General features: G+C 40.0%; 1 protein-coding gene across 4 annotated transcripts in view; it reads right to left on the bottom strand.

Annotated features, from left to right (window-relative positions):
- SI (sucrase-isomaltase) overlaps positions 1-18,973 on the bottom strand; it is a 200,409-nt gene that overhangs the window by 38,048 nt on the left and 143,388 nt on the right. For all 4 annotated transcript variants that reach the window (XM_039488204.1, XM_039488205.1, XM_039488207.1 and 1 more), the window contains 15 exons: positions 17,980-18,108; positions 17,733-17,843; positions 17,247-17,309; positions 14,160-14,294; positions 12,083-12,167; positions 11,253-11,391; positions 10,088-10,221; positions 8,875-8,909; positions 8,659-8,775; positions 7,988-8,136; positions 7,445-7,529; positions 7,278-7,334; positions 6,205-6,329; positions 5,377-5,465; positions 4,442-4,491 (listed from right to left, as the gene is read on the bottom strand). In XM_039488204.1, coding sequence (XP_039344138.1) covers positions 4,442-4,491; positions 5,377-5,465; positions 6,205-6,329; positions 7,278-7,334; positions 7,445-7,529; positions 7,988-8,136; positions 8,659-8,775; positions 8,875-8,909; positions 10,088-10,221; positions 11,253-11,391; positions 12,083-12,167; positions 14,160-14,294; positions 17,247-17,309; positions 17,733-17,843; positions 17,980-18,108 — 1,503 coding nt within the window. The remainder of the gene's footprint in view (positions 1-4,441; positions 4,492-5,376; positions 5,466-6,204; positions 6,330-7,277; positions 7,335-7,444; positions 7,530-7,987; positions 8,137-8,658; positions 8,776-8,874; positions 8,910-10,087; positions 10,222-11,252; positions 11,392-12,082; positions 12,168-14,159; positions 14,295-17,246; positions 17,310-17,732; positions 17,844-17,979; positions 18,109-18,973) is intronic.

Genomic DNA, 18,973 nt, shown 5'->3' with positions numbered 1-18,973 from the left:
ACAGTGATTCTCAAACTAGGGCTGCCACTTGTTCAGGGAAAACCCCTGGAGGGCCGGGCTGGTTTGTTTACCTGCCGCGTCCGCAGATTTGGCCGATCGCAGCTCCCACTGCTCCAGGCCAATGGGGGCTGCAGGAAGTGGCGCGGGCCGAGGGATGTGCTGGCCACCCTTCCAGCAGCTCCCATTGGCCTGGAGCAGCAAACCGCAGCCATTGGGAGCAGTGATCAGGTAAGCCTGTGGATGCGGCAGCTCCTGGTGGGTGGTGGCAGGGAACCCCCAAGCTCCCAGCTTCTGGGGCTGCACAGGGTGGCAGGCAGCTCTGGCCTGCTGCAGAGGAAACCAAACTCCAGGCGGCCATGGGTGGCAGCGAACCCCAAGTTCCCAGCCCCAACAGGGGATGCCTAGAGCTGCAGGCAGCAGGGGTACCCCGCAGTTTCCAGCTGCTACAGGCAGCTCCTAGTCCCTGCAGCTGCCCCACTTGAAGTACTATGCGGGTCTGCAGATCCCCATTTTGTCAGGGATATTTTAGTAAAAGTTAGGGACAGGTCACAGCTTCCATGAATTTTTCTGTTTTGCCCATGACCTGTCCATAACCTTTACTAAAAATATCTGTGACAAAATCTTAGCCTTAATTATTAGCCGTAAGGACGAGGGCAGACTGAGGCTGGATTAAGTACCTGGGTAGTTCCACTGACTTCAATGGGACTACTCATGTAGTTAAAGTGACGTACATGCTTCTGGTACTTTCCTAGATTAAGGCCTGAAGAGGATTCTTGGATCCTTTGGATCTGGGCCTGGTGATTGGGAGGGATCACACAGAGCTGTGACTCAATGAGAAACAAAGCAAGTGCTGGGGAAAAGGCTATCAGGGGCCAGGGGAAGAGTCTGCATGAAGGATGGCAATTCTCCTTGTCCTTTACCTGACTTGGTAGCTTTATTCTTAAGGTCTTGAATTTCAAGACCAGGAGATACTGTGCAAGTTCCTCATTGGCATCACTCCGAGTCTCATAAGGCTACTAAAGCACAAGTCTGAGGGAGGGCTACGGAGCATTTATCCTATCACACCTCGGCGTCATCGTGTTTGAACAAAAGGAACATAAAATATTTGTTTCCTAACAGGACAGCTCGTCCCAAGACTGAGCTGCTCTTTCTAAAGGTTCTAATCCAAACTTCCCAGCACAGATCACAAGATAATTGATGTATTCAAGTCACCACAACCCGGCAAAATTCACCGCAGGGTACTTAAGAAACGAACTGAAGCAAGCTTCGAACCCTTAGCAAATATCTCTGAGAACTCCTGGAGGATGGGTGAGGTCCCAGAGGACAGGAGAAGGAAAATGTAGTATTTATCTTTTAAAAAGGGAGGAAAGAGGACATGGAGAATTAAATCTTTGAAAACTCATGGCGAATGGGGGAGGTCCTGAATGACTGGAAAAAGTCTAATATAGTGCCCATCTTTAAAAAAGGGAAGGAGGAGGATCCGGGGAACTACAGGTCAGTCAGCCTCACGTCAGTCCCTGGAAAAGTCATGGAGCAGGTCCTCAAGGAATCAATTCTGAAGCACTTAGAGGAAAGGAAAGTGATCAGGAACAGTCAGCATGGATTCACCAAGGGCAAGTCATGCCTGACTAACCTAATTGCCTTCTATGAGAAGATAACTGGCTCTGTGGATGAGGGTAAAGCAGTGGATGTGTTATTCTTTGACTTTAGCAAAGCTTTTGATACGGTCTCCCACAGTATTCTTGCCAGCGAGTTAAAGGAAGTATGGGCTAGATGAATGGACTATAAAGTGAATAGAAAGCTGGCTAGATCATTGGGCTCAATGGGTAGTGATCAATGGCTCAATGTCTAGTTGGCAGCCGGTTTCAAGTGGAGGGGAGAGGGATAGCTCAGTGGTTTGAGCATTAGCCTGCTAAACCCAGGGTTGTGAGTTCAATCCTTGAGGAGGCCACTTAGGGATCTGGGGCAAAAATTGGTCCTGCTAGTGAAGGCAGGGGGCTGGACTAGATGACCTTTGAAGGTCCCTTCCAGTTTTAGGAGATTGGTATATCTCCAATTACTACCTTTTATTACCTTTAGTACCCCAAGGGTCAGTCCTGGGGCCAGTATTGTTCAATATCTTCATTAACGATCTGGAGGATGGCGTGGACTGTACCCTCAGCAAGTTTGCAGATGACACTAAACTTGGAGGAGTGGTAAATACGCTGGAGGGTAGGGATAGGATATAGATGGACCTAGACAAATTAGAGAACTGGGCCAAAAGAAACCTGATGAGGTTCAACAAGGACAAGTGCAGAGTCCTGCACTTAGGACAGATGAATCCCATTCACTGTTACAGACTAGGGACTGACTGGCTAGGAAGCGGTTCTGCAGAAAAGGACCTAGGGGTTACAGTGGACGAGAAGTTGGATATGAGTCAACAGTGTGCTCTTGTTGCCAAGAAGGCTAATGGCATTTTGGGCTGTATAAGTAGGGGCATTGCCAGCAGATCGAGGGATGTGATCATTCCCCTCTATTCAACATTGGTGAGGCCTCATCTGGAGTACTGTGTCCAGTTTTGGGCCCCACACTACAAGAAGGATGTGGAAAAAATGGAAAGAGTCCAGCGGAGGGCAACAAAAATGATTAGGGGGCTGGAGCACATGACTTATGAGGAGAGGCTGAGAGAACTGGGATTGTTTAGTCTGCAGAAGAGAAGAATGAGGGGGGATTTGATAGCTGCTTTCAACTACCTGAAAGGGAGTTCCAAAGAGGATGGATCTAGACAGTTCTCAGTGGTACCTGATGACAGAACAAGGACTAATGGTCTCAAGTTGCTGTGGGGGAGATTTAGGTTGGATATTAGGAAAAACTTTTTCACTCGGAGAATGGTGAAGCACTGGAATGGTTTACCTAGGGAGATGCTGCAATCTCCTTCCTTAGAGGTTTTTAAGATCAGCCTTGACAAAGCCCTGGCTGGGATGATTTAGTTGGGAATTGGTCCTGCTTTGAGCAGGGGGTTGGACTAGATGACCTCCTGAGGTCCCTTCCAAGCCTAATATTTTATGATTCTATGATTCTATAGACCAGTCAGCCTAACTTCAATACCTGTCAAGAACAAATCATGCCAAACCAACCCAATTTCATTTTTTGATGGAATTGCTGGTCTCGTGGATGGAGAGAAGCAGTAGAAGTAATCCAGCTTGATTATAATAAGGTTTTTAACACAGTCCCCCATGACAGTCTCTCAAGCAAGCTAGGGAAATGCGGTCTAGCTGAAACACTAATGTGAGTGAAAAAATTGTTGAAAGAGTAGTCATATTCAAAGAATAGTCATCAATGGTTTGCTGTTGAACTGGAAGGATGCATCTAGTGGGGTCCTACATGGGACCAGCACTATTCAACATTTTCATTAATGACTTAGATAAATGTAGTGGAGGGTATGCTTATAAAATCTGCAGATGACACCAAGCTTGGAAGGGTTGAAAGTATTTTTGATGACAGGATTAGGATTCAAGGTGAGCTTGGCAAATTGGATAGTGGGTCTGAATTCAACAGGATAAAATTCAGTGAAGACAAGTGCAAAGTACTCTATTTAGGAAGGGGGGGAAAAATCAGTCTCACAAATATCAAATGGGGAATAACTAGCTAGGCAGTAGTACTGCTGAAAACGATCTGGGGGTAACAGTGGATCAAAAGTTGAATATGAACCAATAGCGTGACGTAGTTGCAAAAAGCCTAAATCATTCTGTGGCGTATGAACAGAAGGTGACTGTGCTGCTCTACTTGGCACTGGTGAGGCCTCAGCTGTGTACAGTTTCTGGGTGTCACATTTTAAGATGTGGACAAACTGGAGGGAGTCCAGAGGAGAGCAACAAAAATGATAAAAGGTTTAGAAAAGCTGAACTCTGAGGAAAGGTTAAAAAAACCCTGGGCTTATTTAATCTTGAGAAAAGATGATGGAGGGGAAGCCTGATAACAGTCTTCAAATATGTTAAAGGCTGTTATAAAGAGGACAGTGATAAGTGTTCTCCATGCCCACTGAAAGTAGGACAAGAAGCAATGAACTTAATCTGCAGTAAGAGAGAGGTTGGGTAGATATTAGGAAAACAATTCTAATACAAGTACTGGAATAGGCTTCCACAGGAGGCTGTGGAATCCGCATTTGTGGAGGTTTTTAAGAACAGATTAGACAAACACCTGTCAGGGATGGCTTAGGTAAATTTGATCCTGCCTCAGCATGGGAGGCTGGACTGGATGACCTCTCGTCCCTTCCAGCCCTACATTTCTATGATATAATTCACATGCCGGAATGTTGCAATGAATGGTATTGATTACAATGGAAAACAGTTGAATGATTGTAGATATATATAAATAAATCTATTGAGTCTTGAAAAAATTTCATTGGGAGGTAAAAAAAACTTTAAAATGACAATATATATATATATATATAAATACACACCTGGTTTGTGGCAAATGTTGCTAAGAAATAATTACCATTTTCATATGTGTCTATAAAAGAAGAAAAAAATCAGTAGAATGAAATCTATTCTACTACCAAAAAAAGATACAACAATAATGCACCTAGCCTTTTAGAAAACCAATATTTTCCCCAAAGTTTTCTTTGCTGTTTTCAGCTTAAACTTTACAATCAAATGATCACACAACACCTGTTGCTGTTCTCATATTTCTATAAATAACATATTTCATTAGTGTTATGCAATTACTGTACAAATTTGTTCCAAGTTTGAACTATAGTATTTCAGCTGACAGACCTAGAATTCTGCACAAATTTTCAAAAGAAACTTGTTTGTAGATTTTTAAATAAGGAAATAATTACAACCAATTGCCCTTAGGGATATTTGGCAATTAATTATTTCAAATTAAATTAGAGGATCCTCATGGTCCACTACGTAAAAGTCATGTACAAATATCTGAGAGATGGGTGGATAGCTCCTTGCACTCACCTGCCTTAGGCATCTGTGCAGGGCTGGGTACAAACTAGTCCTAGGTTTATAAACCAAATCTAAGCAACATACTCCTGGCTCTGCACACCCATCTGTGAACAGTTGGTATCTGGGTAATGCCCAGAAAAGACTGGCTGGAGCACACTGTGTTCTCGGACCATTTGGGGGCAGCAAATAGCATGGAGGCTGTTCCAACTGGTGCATGTTAGGAACAGCCAAGAAACACCTTCTGGAAGGAGGGAGCAGAAAGCCACCTGTACTCCCACCTTCAGACACCTCTGAGGAGATGGCCCCTAATATTTCAAACATCTTAATTTAAAAATTTTAAACTGTTTAAATCAGTTTGGTCCTGATCCTATTTCACCTGTATGCTGTCACTTGCAGGAGTGGAGCCCGTCTTTGATCTTATACCAAAAGTGATCACACTTACCAATGCTTACTCCATCATCCCAGTAAAGCTGACCTTGAGCGACCTCGTTATCATCCAAAGCAACAGTAAGTCCCATAAAGTTTTGTCGGCTACAAAAATAAAAAGGAAGCCAGAAAGCACATTCATTTTCCTCCTTTCATTGCAGTCACAGCTGTACAGATTGTGACAACTGGAAGTTGACTTCTGGATTCCCTGACACACACTCACAGATAGGTGCTCGATTCTCAGTGTCAATATACTTTTTCATTACATCATCAGACTGAGCAGGCATTGTGTACTTAAAAAGAAGCATCAATATGATTCTTACTTAGGACTAATTCTTATCAACTCCTGTTCATCTGAGTAATCTTATACACGAGTAAAGCCAGTGGGTTACTCATGAATATCAACATTATTCACTCAAGAGATGCAGGATCATTGCCATAATTTCCAAACTCAGAATTATGGGGAAAAACAATAAAGAAAAACCAAAGTGGGAGCTCATGCAGCCTTTGTTCTGCATGCACAACTCCCTCACACATCAGTGGGGTTTACAGGTTGGAAGCAGGGCAGTGTTAGGTGTGTCCTTTAAAAAGAAAAAGATGCCGTAAAATAAGGAAACAAACAAATATGTTTTTCTTACTGTGTTATTGCTAATAAGGGTCCTACAGAGGATACAAATCTCATTCATTTCATTGAGGTCTCAAAAGCTGAGTAAATAAACCTCACTCACTTTCCAAGCTACAAATTAACAGATCAGTTCTAATTTCCATGTAGACAATTAGCATTGTTTTTCAAAAATTACTGTAAAATTGTTTTAAAGGAAACACTCCAATTTACTTCATTTACCTTTGATTGGTATTAAGACCAGGTTCTTGCCAGGGGATGATGTAACCACCCCGGATATGAAGATTGATATGCTCAAGAGGTGCTGGCAATGTCTGGAATTGTCCCCTTACTTCAAGATATTTTCCCTAGAAGAGAAAAAAAAAATTTGAGTAGGAAGGCATAAAAAATTGTGTTGAATGCAGTTTTGCTTACAAATGTACAATACATCTTTCCTCTGCCTGAGAAGTCAAGTAGTGATGCACATACACATAATTTTACACAATTAACTCACAGAAACATTAACTGAAATCCATAAATATGGCCATTTCCAAATCCATCTGTGATGCAATATTAATAAACTGTGCTATAGCATTAAGTAAATATTTGGTTCATGTGCTACATCATAAGGAGCGCTATACTTTGGCTACAAGTTGGTTTTGCTTTCTTTGGTTTTTTTTTTTTTTTTTTTTTAACTTTTCTGGTGCTTTAACTGCAAAATATTCACACTTCAGGGATGACAATTCAGCCACAGGACAAAGAGGAGGTACGCTTTGTGTCTGATATACCAGGTGCATGAGCTAGCTGTTATCATGCAATGTGCTCATTGTATCATTGCTAGTTAATTAGGCAAAGTAATGAAGAAACTCAAAATAAAATAATTTGTTAACCAGGGAAAACCAGACAGTCACTCCGAAACACCTCTGCTTCTCAGTATACTGGCATTTGCATATATTCAGCAGTTCCATTTTAAAAAGTTGACAGCAGAACTGGTTGCATGCCAAAACAAAACTTTACTTGATGAATCAAAGTTTTCTTTTAAAAATGGCAACTATTGACAAATAATATTGGATCAGTCCTATCTGATCACAATTCTTTGACCCTTTCCTAAGTTTTGGGTGCTCAATTAGAGTTTAGTATCTTTTAAAAATATAACATTAGGGCCTGACCATGCAAGCTGCTGAGTGCATTCTGAGAGGCATTGATGTCAATGGGAATTAAAGGTGCACAGTATCTCTAAGGAAGTGCTCAGCACCTTCTAGGATCCAATTCTTTAAAAAGGTCTATTTTACTGAGAACACTCTTAAGTTGCTTACCGTGTAATAATCATACCAGCGTGCATTGGGTATATAAGCATTCACTTCTGTAGCTCCCTGAAATGTGAAAGCACACTTATAAGAAGAATTCAAACTTAAATCAATGTTTATATACACTTCCTTTTAAATGTTCATTCCATAAAGAACATAAATATTGAAATGCTTACTTCAGTCAATACAGGGCTAATCAGCAGTGCTGGGCCCCACAAAAACTGTTTGTATACATCCCACGTATGTTTGTCTTCTACAAACCTAAAAGAATGAAAACATTGTCAATCATGGCTTAATCTTTTCAGTATTATTTTTAATTCTGGGCACACACTCAGGTTAATGCCGCCAATCAATTCCACTTGCCAGGAGGCCCCCCTACAGAAGTGAAACACCATTTTTCTATGTGGTTAAAGTTACTGACATGCCATTGAAAGAGCACCATTAGCTGGATAAGCTCCCTTTTTCAGCTCATGCCACCTAGATTGCACTTCCCTACAGAAAGGGACAGATTGCCTGCTTTTGTATCCCCAATCAGTCAGAGGTGGGGAAGGGCCAGTCAGAACAGAGAAGGACAAAGGACTATGGAAAGGGTCATAGTCTCATATAGGTCATAGGGAAAAAGCATATGTGAGGTTTATGACTGGGCAAAGACTGAACTCCTGCTTCATGACAATTCAGTTATTCTGTATCAATGTTGCTGTCCAACACTTAATACTTACTCGAAAAGCAGAGGACGTGTTACAATGCTACCAAGAACATGGGCTTCATGCATTAAAGTGTAGAGATAAGGTAACAGTGTGTATCTTGTATTGAGTATATCTCTGGAAATATTTTGAAACTTTTCATCAAAGGAAACAGGATCTTGCCTCTAAAAATAAAGATAAAACAGGGTTACTATTTGTATTGTAAAATCTCTCTTGTCACCACCTTTCTGCTAATGGGAAATGCATGTGGGCATCCAATAGAAGAATTTGGCTTTATTGACTAAAGTTCAAACAAAGAATTTTAGGCAATTAGAAACCGGCACATTTAGAGAACTCCAATAAACTGAAAGTAAAGCATGCATCTTTGTGGGTCCAAATCAAGTCCAAATAAAGCTGGTTGTAGCTGAAGTCTGCTCTGCTGACTTCCTGGGAAGTGAAATCCGCTCCCTTCCACACAGCCAAACGGCAGGCATGATACTGTGGTAATGGACACTGTAATTTAGGTTCTGATCCAAGCCCCAATGAAGTCAATGGGATTGTTTCCATTGATTTCCATGGATGCTCCATCAGGACCTAGTTAGGGTTCTCGTTATTATGGAGCACTACCTTGGGAAGGAACTGCAGCTAATGCTGTTGGAATTGACTAATCTCAGTGGCATATAATTTACAAAGAACCGTCAACTCACCTGAGTTCCTATCACATTATGATTTCTAGAATAGGTGTAAAATGATCCAAGCTGCATCCACCGGACACACATTTCATGTGTTGTATCATTGAAGAAGCCACAGATATCTGCTCCAATCTAAAAGCATTTAAAAGGTGATTAGATCTGAATACTGTAGATTACTAGAATGGTATAAAAACCTTTAGAACAGGAATTTAAACTAATAACTTAACTTACATAGGAAATTCCAAAGAGGCCAAACTCCATTATACCTGCCAAAAAATCCAAAATATAAATAAGACAAACTTTTCAGTTGCATCTTTCTCTGTCAGGCCAAATGAAGAGGGATTCTTAGCAGGGGAAGTGGGCCCATTGTAGTGGGATTCACTACAGACAAGGATACTGCCTTGGTCCCACTTTCCCATGATACAAAACTGTAAAATGGCACCATTCCACTTTCTTGCTGTGATATCATCCAAACTTACACAATCACTGAGAGTTGCTTTTCCTGGTAGTTTGCATGACAACCTAACATAAACCTCAGCCTAAGTCCTTATTGCTTGAATGGTTCTAGGGTTTTCCCTATAGGTCTTATCCCTCTTTGCTTCTAGATCCATACACCCGAGAAAGCTCCATAGATTGGAGTTTACACTCCTACACTGAAGCTAATCAGACACTTAACACAACCTTACAGTGATTCAGCAAAAATACCATTGCCTCCTTATGCATGGTTCAATCACCCAGTGTCTGGATGACTCAATTAAAAGAGTTCTGCATCCCCATTCAAGCTCCAAGGATTTGTCCCTCTCTTATTGAAACCCTCTCATCTCTCAATACAAAACCACCTAGCAATTTTCCCATGGCAGTTAGCCTCTGGAGACTAGCCAGTGTTCCACTGATTACGTAGTGGTTTTCCAAATGTTGATTTTGTACTATATGGCATTGAACCGTGTGCTGTATGTCACAGGAAATGTCATTTCCTGTAGACCTGTGGTAAGCTCATGCAGTTGATCTTAATCAATCACCTCCCTGAATGCCCTGTGATCTTTTGGTCATGCTAATTTAGAGAATCTTGATATTTCAGCTCCTTACGTTGTATCTTCATTAGTGTGTTTTTAAATACGTGTAGCATTAACTGAACAGCCTGTCTTAGTCTATCTGACAAAGAGATGTCTAATTCTGTTTAAAACAATAGCTCAGGTTGGATACAACTTAACATGTTTAAAGGTTGCTCCGGTTATTCATCAGTGAGGAGAGATGTTCTACACTGGGCAATCCTAAGAAGTTCATTCAGGCTTCAGGGCTACTCCCTCTACTGAAAAGAGTGATAACATCAGAAATAGCTCTAAAAACAACATTAACTCCTAGTGCCGCCATTGTGCTTCAGCAGACTTTTTTCCTTTGTGATGGTTTAAAGCGTGAGGGCATTAAAACAAGTTAGTCCTCCTACCAATAATAGATTTTTCAAGCTGGTCCCATCTTGCATAGTTATCACCAAGCCAGTGACCTGCCCATTGTCCGCTAGAGGGATATGTTGATCGGGTGATAACAATTCCACGTTCCCCTGTGGCATTGCGTACAGCACTAATATCAAAAATACAAACATAAGCACATTAGATGTGGCAACCATAGAAAAAAATCCCTTCTAGAAAATACCTAATTAGGAGACATCAAATGGAGAGACCACATTTCTATGGAAAATGTAGTTCTTAGCTTCTGAGGCCTTGATCTATAACCATGTATGCACATGTTTAACTTTACTGCGAATGGAGTTAAGAAGAATTAGTCACATGAGATAAGTTACTTATGTGCATAAATGTTTAGAGGATGAGGACCTAAATCAGAAATACTTGCCAGTGGGGAGAAAGTTGAGACTGTTGCCTTTGCAGTCAGCATCAGAGTTCTCCAGAACAAACCTGTGAAGTGCTCAGCCCTTCTCAGGATGAAGCACTGGGAGCACAAGGATACAGACTGTCCTGGGACTGAGTGTAAAAAGGGGCAGAATTTCTTGCACTCCCACATCTTGCCCATTCTGGCCCTTAATAGTTTTCACACTAGATTAGTATTTTATAAATGTTATATTGTTGTTATATTATGTACTACACAATGAAATGATAACAGTGCTAATCGCTTGCACTTCTGTAGTATTATTTTCATCTGAGGTTCTCAAAGAGCTTTGCAAGTTAGAGTTATACAGACTTCAAAAGTTTCATATTTTGGTATGAATTAGATCATTTCTCTCTTCCAAGAACACAAACAGGGGAGGCAATTTAATTATTACAGATCTGCTATATTATTGACCTGCAAAAAGAAACTCAATGGTCACCCTTTACCCTGGTAAAGCAAGTTGTATTTGCCGGGACCACATTTCAGATGTCCAAGGTGGCGGTATTAGAAAATGGCAACCAGCTTTTTGGACCTGATCCAAACCCATTGAAGTCTACAAACTATTAATGATCCAATTGCAGATCGAGGGTGAGGCTCAATTATTCCACTGAAGCTACTTCCATTGATATCAATGGAAATTACTCGGGGTTTACATCTGAGTAATTGAGGCCACAGTCTGGCTACAAAGACACTAGTTTTTTGAGAAGAAAAAGGTGAAAATGACTTACTCGTAGGTAGGTTTTGCCTGTGACCATCCATACAGACTATGTACATCGTAGTGCCTGACAGGGGTCCCATCTGGAAGGAACTGTTGACTTTCCATGCACAAGGTCACAAGATCCAACCCTTTCTCCTTTTCTGCCAAAGCTAATGAGGTGGAGATGAAAAGTCAAACCATTAAACGTAGTGCCAACAAGAAACCAGGTAAGTCATTCACTCTTTAAACCTCCATTTTTCCTTTACTACTGCCCTCTTTCAACTGCCTGTGTCTTGATGTACTTTGGCAAGAACATTTAGGGCCATGAGTTCCCAGCAACTTTGCAATAGTAGTTCCTCAAGTAGAATGATGGCATGATGTATCCCTTGAAGGTATCACTCCATTTTTTTGAGAATTTGTCTCCAAATACTATCTATGTCCAACACTCTTGTATACTAATTCACGGCCACAATATTATTACAATCTGGATAGGAGCATGTACCGACTATCATTGTCCTCACTACAAAAGTGCTATTTTAGTATGTGGAATCAGGACCTTAGTTTGCATGTTCTCCTTAGATTTTTAACTACAGCCCCAAAGTATATCACAGGAAGTAATCTTAAATAAAAGAATATTGTTGATGCTTACAACCCTTGCCTTGCAGCATGGATTTTAATATGAAAACATAAATTAATGCTTAATATTTTATGCCAGGTTGGACCAAATAAACATTCTTATTTTGGCCCACAGAGAATAATTAATAATAAAGGAGCTAGTCTTTTCTCCTGGGTGACACAGGGTATGATTTAATAACAATCTGTGTGATAATAAGAATGCAAAGTACAGATAAGATTCCTTACGTGGCATATAAGGTGGGTTGTTTAGAAGTGGTTCTCTGCAGCCATCAACCGCTCCATTAATAAAGCTTGCTGGTTCATTCATGTCCTTTTTTTTATTATTATTTTAAAGAAAAGAACACAAATATTCAGTAACTTTGCCCTGAACCAATGTCAATTCAGATATTGAATGAGCTAGACTTTCCTAAATGTGCCCGTTTGAATTCCAAGGGGAAAATATGCCATCTATTTGTAAACGAGGGAGCAAATATACACACAAATTGAATACAAATGGAAAAAACTCATCAGAACCCTTCTGCTGACAAATGCTGTGCTGTTACGAATGTTATTTCATTTCCTTACTAGCTGTTGGCCTCCCCGAGCTCTACTGAATTAATTAGGGTGCTCCCCCAAACTTGCCTTTTATTTCCATACACTAAAGGCCCCTGCTTCTCAGGCTCCTGGCTGAGAAGCTATGGACGTGGCTGTATAGCTCCCTATGGAGTACATCTGGGTCATTTCTGAATCAGCATGGGGAAGAGAGGAAATCACTACACAGGGCAGGGCAGAGGGGTGCACTTTTTAAGCCTAGAAGCTGCTTGTGTTTCATGTTTCTCACACATCTCGAATTCTATTATCCATATGCACACTGAGTAGCACCATATGCCCATTGAAATGTCCCCACAGATCACTGCAATCTGAACTCTGTGCTTGTCTTCACCAGTCAAGCATTTTACTATTCAACAGGCTCCACTTTGCATATTTTACTCGAGCCATCCAAAATGCTACCCCTTCATTTGTTTTACACGAGCTAACCGACAGACATTTGTGCTGGATTCAGAAACAGTAATAGATTTTTTTCAATGCTTGTCAAAGTACAGGATCATGATATTGATGGTGTTTATCCTAATTGGCATATCATTATTGTACTGTATTAATAAGCTCAGAAATCTCTGTGTTGACATATTTCTTTAGGAGATGGATCCAGAGTAACATTTTCTGTAAATGAAAGCCATGCATATTGCAATCTCTTGAAGTTGAGATTTTCAAAAGGAGTCTAGGGAATTTAGACAGATCTTCTAATAAAACTAGCGTGTGTCATAATCCTCTAGACTACTTTAAAACTTAACCCAAACATTTCATATATCAGCCATTTGGATAAAACATACTGCAGGAACACAGATTTTCTTAAAAGAAGGTTTTCCCTCATGGTGGCAATACATTAACTCAGTTATTTTACATCGGATGGCAACAATTACTTAGAAAGCAAGGTGATCTTTTGCAGTGATTTTGGGAGGAGTTGTTAAGAGAACATTATTTGTCAAAACAATGCTGACTGATATGGCAAATTTGGTGTATGTATACACCAAATTATATGTATATAAATATACATGGTACACTCATCACATCTAAAGATATTCCATTAATTGTCTATGTGGTCTACATTGTTGCATTTTAGGCAATTTAATAACCTGAAATTTAACTCTTCCACATGGACAAATGTGCACAGATTAACTCACAGAAACATTAACTGAAAATCCATAAATATGGCCATAGTGCACGGATAGTGATGGGACGAAGCTTACACAGTGCCCAACTAAACAATAACTCACTGAAGTCAATTTCTTTTAACCCCAACTGTTTTGAGCACTAAATTGACTCAAAGATTACATAACTGGGAAATACCCTTGCAGGGGCATGCATTAGATTACTTTGCTAGAACTAGTTCTCTGATTTCCCTTCCTGCTAATATGCATTTCATCCACAGTTGTTTATACTGGCTCACCACAAAGTCAGACCTGATCCTTGAACTCCCACAGAAAGCAGAATGTCATGTGGCCGTCAGGCACAGAGTCCCCAAAACAAACAGCATTAAACACATACATCATGTCTGAAGTTATTGGTGAGGCTAACACTCAGGTTTCCACATTGTGGGCTCAGCCATTGAGATGAAGAGGCAGTCAACATGGTATTCAAGATAATGAACTACTTAGTAGCATACAAGTTACTGAAACCTTCTTAGAATAGTAAGAATTTTGTGAAACCGGCAACAAATGTCCTACAAGGTGTATTACTAAACCAAGAGAAGGCATGCACTTACAGTCCACAGGCCATCAAATTTTACACTCTTCGCTGGATCATTTGGGTTAGTGTAGAAGTCTACTATTTCTCTTTGCCACCACTGTGCTGTCGAATTGCGGAAGAAATCTGGGAAAGCTGCATAAGCTCTGTACAGCTAAAACAATAGCATACAATATATGAAAAGAGACACAGGTTTGGATATCAATGTATTCAACTGCTTTAACAACCTCAACAAATTAAACCACTGGCTAAGATTGTAATTAAACTACAGAAATCTATTGTTAATATGAACCTACAGTGGTGTGAAACTCAATCCTAAAACTCATATTCTTTGTTAACTGTTCAAGTAAACATGTCTCAGACTAAAGTAAATAGTCTCAGGTAAATAGAGCATTAGACTAAATGTATAACCCAAATCAAAAAGAGATAGTAAGAGCACCAAAAGAATGCCACCATGGCTAAACAGCAGAGTAAGGGAGGCCATTAGAGGCAAAAAGGCATCCTTTAAAATTTGGAAGTCAAATTCAAGTGAGAAAAAACAGGAAGGAGAACAAACTCTGGCAAGTTTATTATGAGAGTATCATAAGGAAACCAAGAAAGAATTTGAGAAGCAACTTCTTCAAGACATAAAAACTAACAGTAAGATTTTTTAAGTATATGAGAGGCAGGAAGCCTGCCATTCAGGCAGTGGGGCCATTGGATGACACAAGTGTTAAGGGATCACTCAAGGAAGACAAGGCTATTGCAGAGAAACTAAATGAACGATTTGCATCAGTTTTCACTGCAAAGGAGGTAGGGGAGAGGCCCACAATAAAGCTATTCTTTTGGGGCAACAAATCTGGATAAAGATAATTTTTGGGGGGGGAAGAGTCTTTTGTAAACGTAAGCCATGCCTCACCGTTTCATTAGAATTCTTAAAGGGGCTCAACAAGCATATGGATAACGGAGATCCAGTCAATATAGTGTACTTGGTTTTTCAGAAAGCCTTTGACAATGTCCCTCCCCAAAGGCTTTTAAGCAAACCAAATAGTCATGGGATAAGAGAGACGATTGTCTCATGGACCAATAACTGATTGAAAGAAAAGAAACCAAGGGTTGGAATAAAGTCAGTTTTCACAATGGAAAGAGGTGAACAGCAGAGACCACAAGGGTCTGTACTGGGACCTGTGCTGTTCAAAAAATTCATTAATGAACTATAAGGGGCGATGTACAGTGAAATGGCAAAGTGTGCAGACAACAGAGACTTATTCACGATAGTTAAGTCCAAAGGAGACTGAGGAGTTATAAAAGGATTTCACAAAACTGGGTGACTGGACAACAAAATGGCAGACGATATCAACTTTGGAAAGTAATGCACATTGGAAGAAAGAATCCCAACTTTACAGATACAATGCCACTAAATAAATCTAGGGTACACTGATACCTTGAGGCGACCAGAATTGGACACAGTATTCATTCGGGGGGAAAAAAGATTTAGTGGAACTGGAAAAGGTTCTGAGAAGGGCAACAAAGATGATCAAGGGTATGGAATGGCTTCCATCCAAGGAGAGACTAAAAATACCGCGATTATTCAGCTTAAGAGAGACATGACTAAGGGAGATATAATAGAAATCTAAACAGTAATAAATGGTGTAGAAAAAGTGAAGTGTTATTTACACAATGCAAACACCAAGGATCACCAAAGGAAATTAATAGGCAACAGTTTTAATACAAACAAGAGGATGTACATTTTTGCTCTGTTCTGTACTCTCCCCCTTAAGTTCTGGTACGTGCTACTGTTGGAGACAGGATGGTGGGTTTAGATGGACCAGCAGTCTGACCCACGATGCCAGGTCCTATGTTCTTAAGTCATGTCAGCATGACTCTTAAGGAGAGGCTGAACCATTCACTTCTCACAGGACTCAATTCTTCATATAGTAGTGACTTGTAAACCAGTACTACACATAACCTATCACAAAAAAGGCAGATGTAGAAGGCCTGAGACAGCTTCAGGTCCTGATTCCATATATTGGCTTCAGGGGAATCGGATGCTGCTTAAGACTCCATGCAAAGGATGTCTTATGTTTCTTGCTGGTGCCTGGCCACACTTGTAGGCCAGGTTTGAACAGCTTGTATCTGTTAAGGTAATAGGGACAGAAGTTGAAATGCTGTCTCATTGCCTATGTGTTCACTGGAGTAGAAGGTACAATTTCCAGCTTGGATAGACAGAACAGTAGCAGCTCTGATTGAGCTAGTGTGATAAAAATAGAGGCATGGTGAAAGCCGCAGAAGTGCCTAGCAGATCAGAGTATGATCCTGTCTGAGACTTTAGAGATGTACGTAGGCTACTATCTCCTCCCAGTGCTTGTGCTGATGTGGCTACACTTCTGTTTTTAGTCTGTTTACTTAATCCGGAAATTACATCTCCTAGCTCTAGTGCAGACATATTCTAAGCCACTGGTTTCAGTGGAGCCAGGATGTTTCCATAGGATTCTATCCAGCATTAGTACAATTGGGGGAACCAAAATCTAAATGAATGGAGTGTGAGGAACACTAGGGATTACATTATATGAATGGCTGGGGCATTTAATAGTCAACAGTGTGTGTTATTAGCAATAGTGCTCATTGACAACACTCTCAATTTTGTAAGATTTCATTATCCAACTCTTGTTTTATTATACGAAGTGTAGGTGTAGGATGACTAGTTTATAAAATACATTTAATAACTATTATTTATTATTTACAGTTTGTTTTTACAGCCTTACAGACCAACTGGGAACATGGTTTTATCAGTATACAGCGTGCTAGAAAGTCAATGCCCTGAAGATCTTACAGTTTAAGTCCATAAGACAAAGGGTGGGAGGAAGGATATAACACATAAGCAAAGGGACTTTTTGAAATATTAGCTTAGTTCCATGATTTTTTCTCCTTATTAAAAAAAATAAATCTGTGGTGTTGGGGTGTGCTAGGAGGGATTAGCAAATTGGAAAGAGAGATCATTCACAGAAGGGAAGAAGAGAAGAGGGACAGGGGAAGGAAGGAAGAAACGTAGAGTAGGCTGGGGTGGAGAGACTGTGAGAGAGAGGGGGCTGAAGGGAAGATTAGTGGAAGAGTTAAATGTACATACCTTGATCTGTGTTTCTAAATCTAAAGACTCATTAACTACTACATTGGGATAATCTGGCCAAACCTAAAGAGAATGGAGGGAAGAAAAAAAATTAAGATACACTGAATTGATTTTTATGTAGTTTCCAAGACCTACTACAGCTTTTAAAATATACTCTTTGCAGGTCACAGTGCACTCTCAACTGCAAAGAAAATATTACATGTTTTGCAGTCTATGTACATTTAGCACTGTACAAAATAAATTCCTTCTATGCACATTCTCACCCCTCCCCTAAGAAAAGATATACAGCTGAATATCATTGTTATAGTGATCGCACTACAATCTAAACCATCTCACTATTACCTCTCCCAGAGGTATCAAAGACACACTAAACAAGAGGGGTGGCTGGCAAAGCCATAAGAAAGTCCTCAATTTAAAAAAAAAAACAGTCATTTTTGCCTTTGAAATCCACTCCTCATTTTTAAACTGTAGTTCTCACAACAGTACCTTTGCCCAGACAATCTCAGTGCTGTTAGGCCATTTGATGAAGACATCATCCTGCACACCTCTTGTGAATGGTGTATAAGCATTTGTCTCATTGCCAGAGATAGCTGGGTCCTAAAATACAGAGAGAATCCAGTTTACCCTTATTTTAAGAAAGCAAATATGTACAGTATTTAATTCATTAAGTGAATTATGGTATTTCACTAACTAGAAGTAGACTAAGTGAAGAAAAAAGCACCAAACTACTGACCAGAATAGCGATGAATCTCATTCCTTCTTCTTTTATTCGATTAATCAGAGCAGGAAGTCCTGCAAAGTCTGGGCTGAGAGTAAAGTCTAACTTCCGGTCCATGTAATCAATGTCTGTATACTGTACATCCTGCAATAAGTGAAAACAAGACACAAAAAAAGTTAGAAATTATTTTAGAAGTCAAAGGCGTAATTAACTTTAAGAAAGTCTGATTCAGACTGGATTAGCTTCAGAATGTTCAAATGGTATCCTCTGGGGTTCTTATTTTTTTCTGAATTAGTTTTCCTAACTAATATTTAAAACACAACAGTCAAAGTAAGAGAAGAGCTGGCTTTAACAAAAGTAAAAAAGGAAAAATACTGTATTTTAAAGCAAAGACATTGGGCTAGATTCGTCAGTATGTTCTATATATTCATCCATATTATACATTTAGTGGATTTGCACCAGGAAGATGTTGGCTCAAAATATTTATATAGAGGTACAATTTAAGATTTGAAGGAAGCACCGTTTTCTAGGTGCATATTATTACAATGTTTTTATATAGCAGCTAATAAAGTTAAGTAAAGAGATATATAAATTGGAACTTTATATCATGCAGGGAGAATGCCATGAAAACAGAACGGTATGATGCAACAGTAGCATTGTGACATGGTGGGAAAATTCTATGGTCCTTTAACTTAAGCAGTAGTTTATGCTGTTAATTCCTGAGATCAAGAATTCAATCCTGTACATAAACTGACCAGAGTTGTTGTTACGAGTGGGGGCTATACATAAATGGAGATGAACTGCTGTAGCCCTCTGACATCTAGGATAAACTTCCCTGCCCAGAAGAAGTGTATAAACCACGCTAACATCAGTAGCTATTTATCCGACTAAAGGCCTTGTCTGCTCTTGGACAATATGAGGTGTTCTTAACTCAGATTATCTAATTCAAGTTAACTAATACTAGATAAACTTATAGTGAAGACAGGGCAGTTTGTAGTTTCCACACATT

The sequence above is a fragment of the Mauremys reevesii genome, linkage group 9 (assembly GCF_016161935.1).
Source record: "Mauremys reevesii isolate NIE-2019 linkage group 9, ASM1616193v1, whole genome shotgun sequence".
In the NCBI taxonomy this organism is placed as follows: Eukaryota; Metazoa; Chordata; order Testudines; family Geoemydidae; genus Mauremys; species Mauremys reevesii.
Note: the sequence above shows the minus strand (reverse complement) of the source record. Positions and strands in the feature narration are given on the sequence as shown.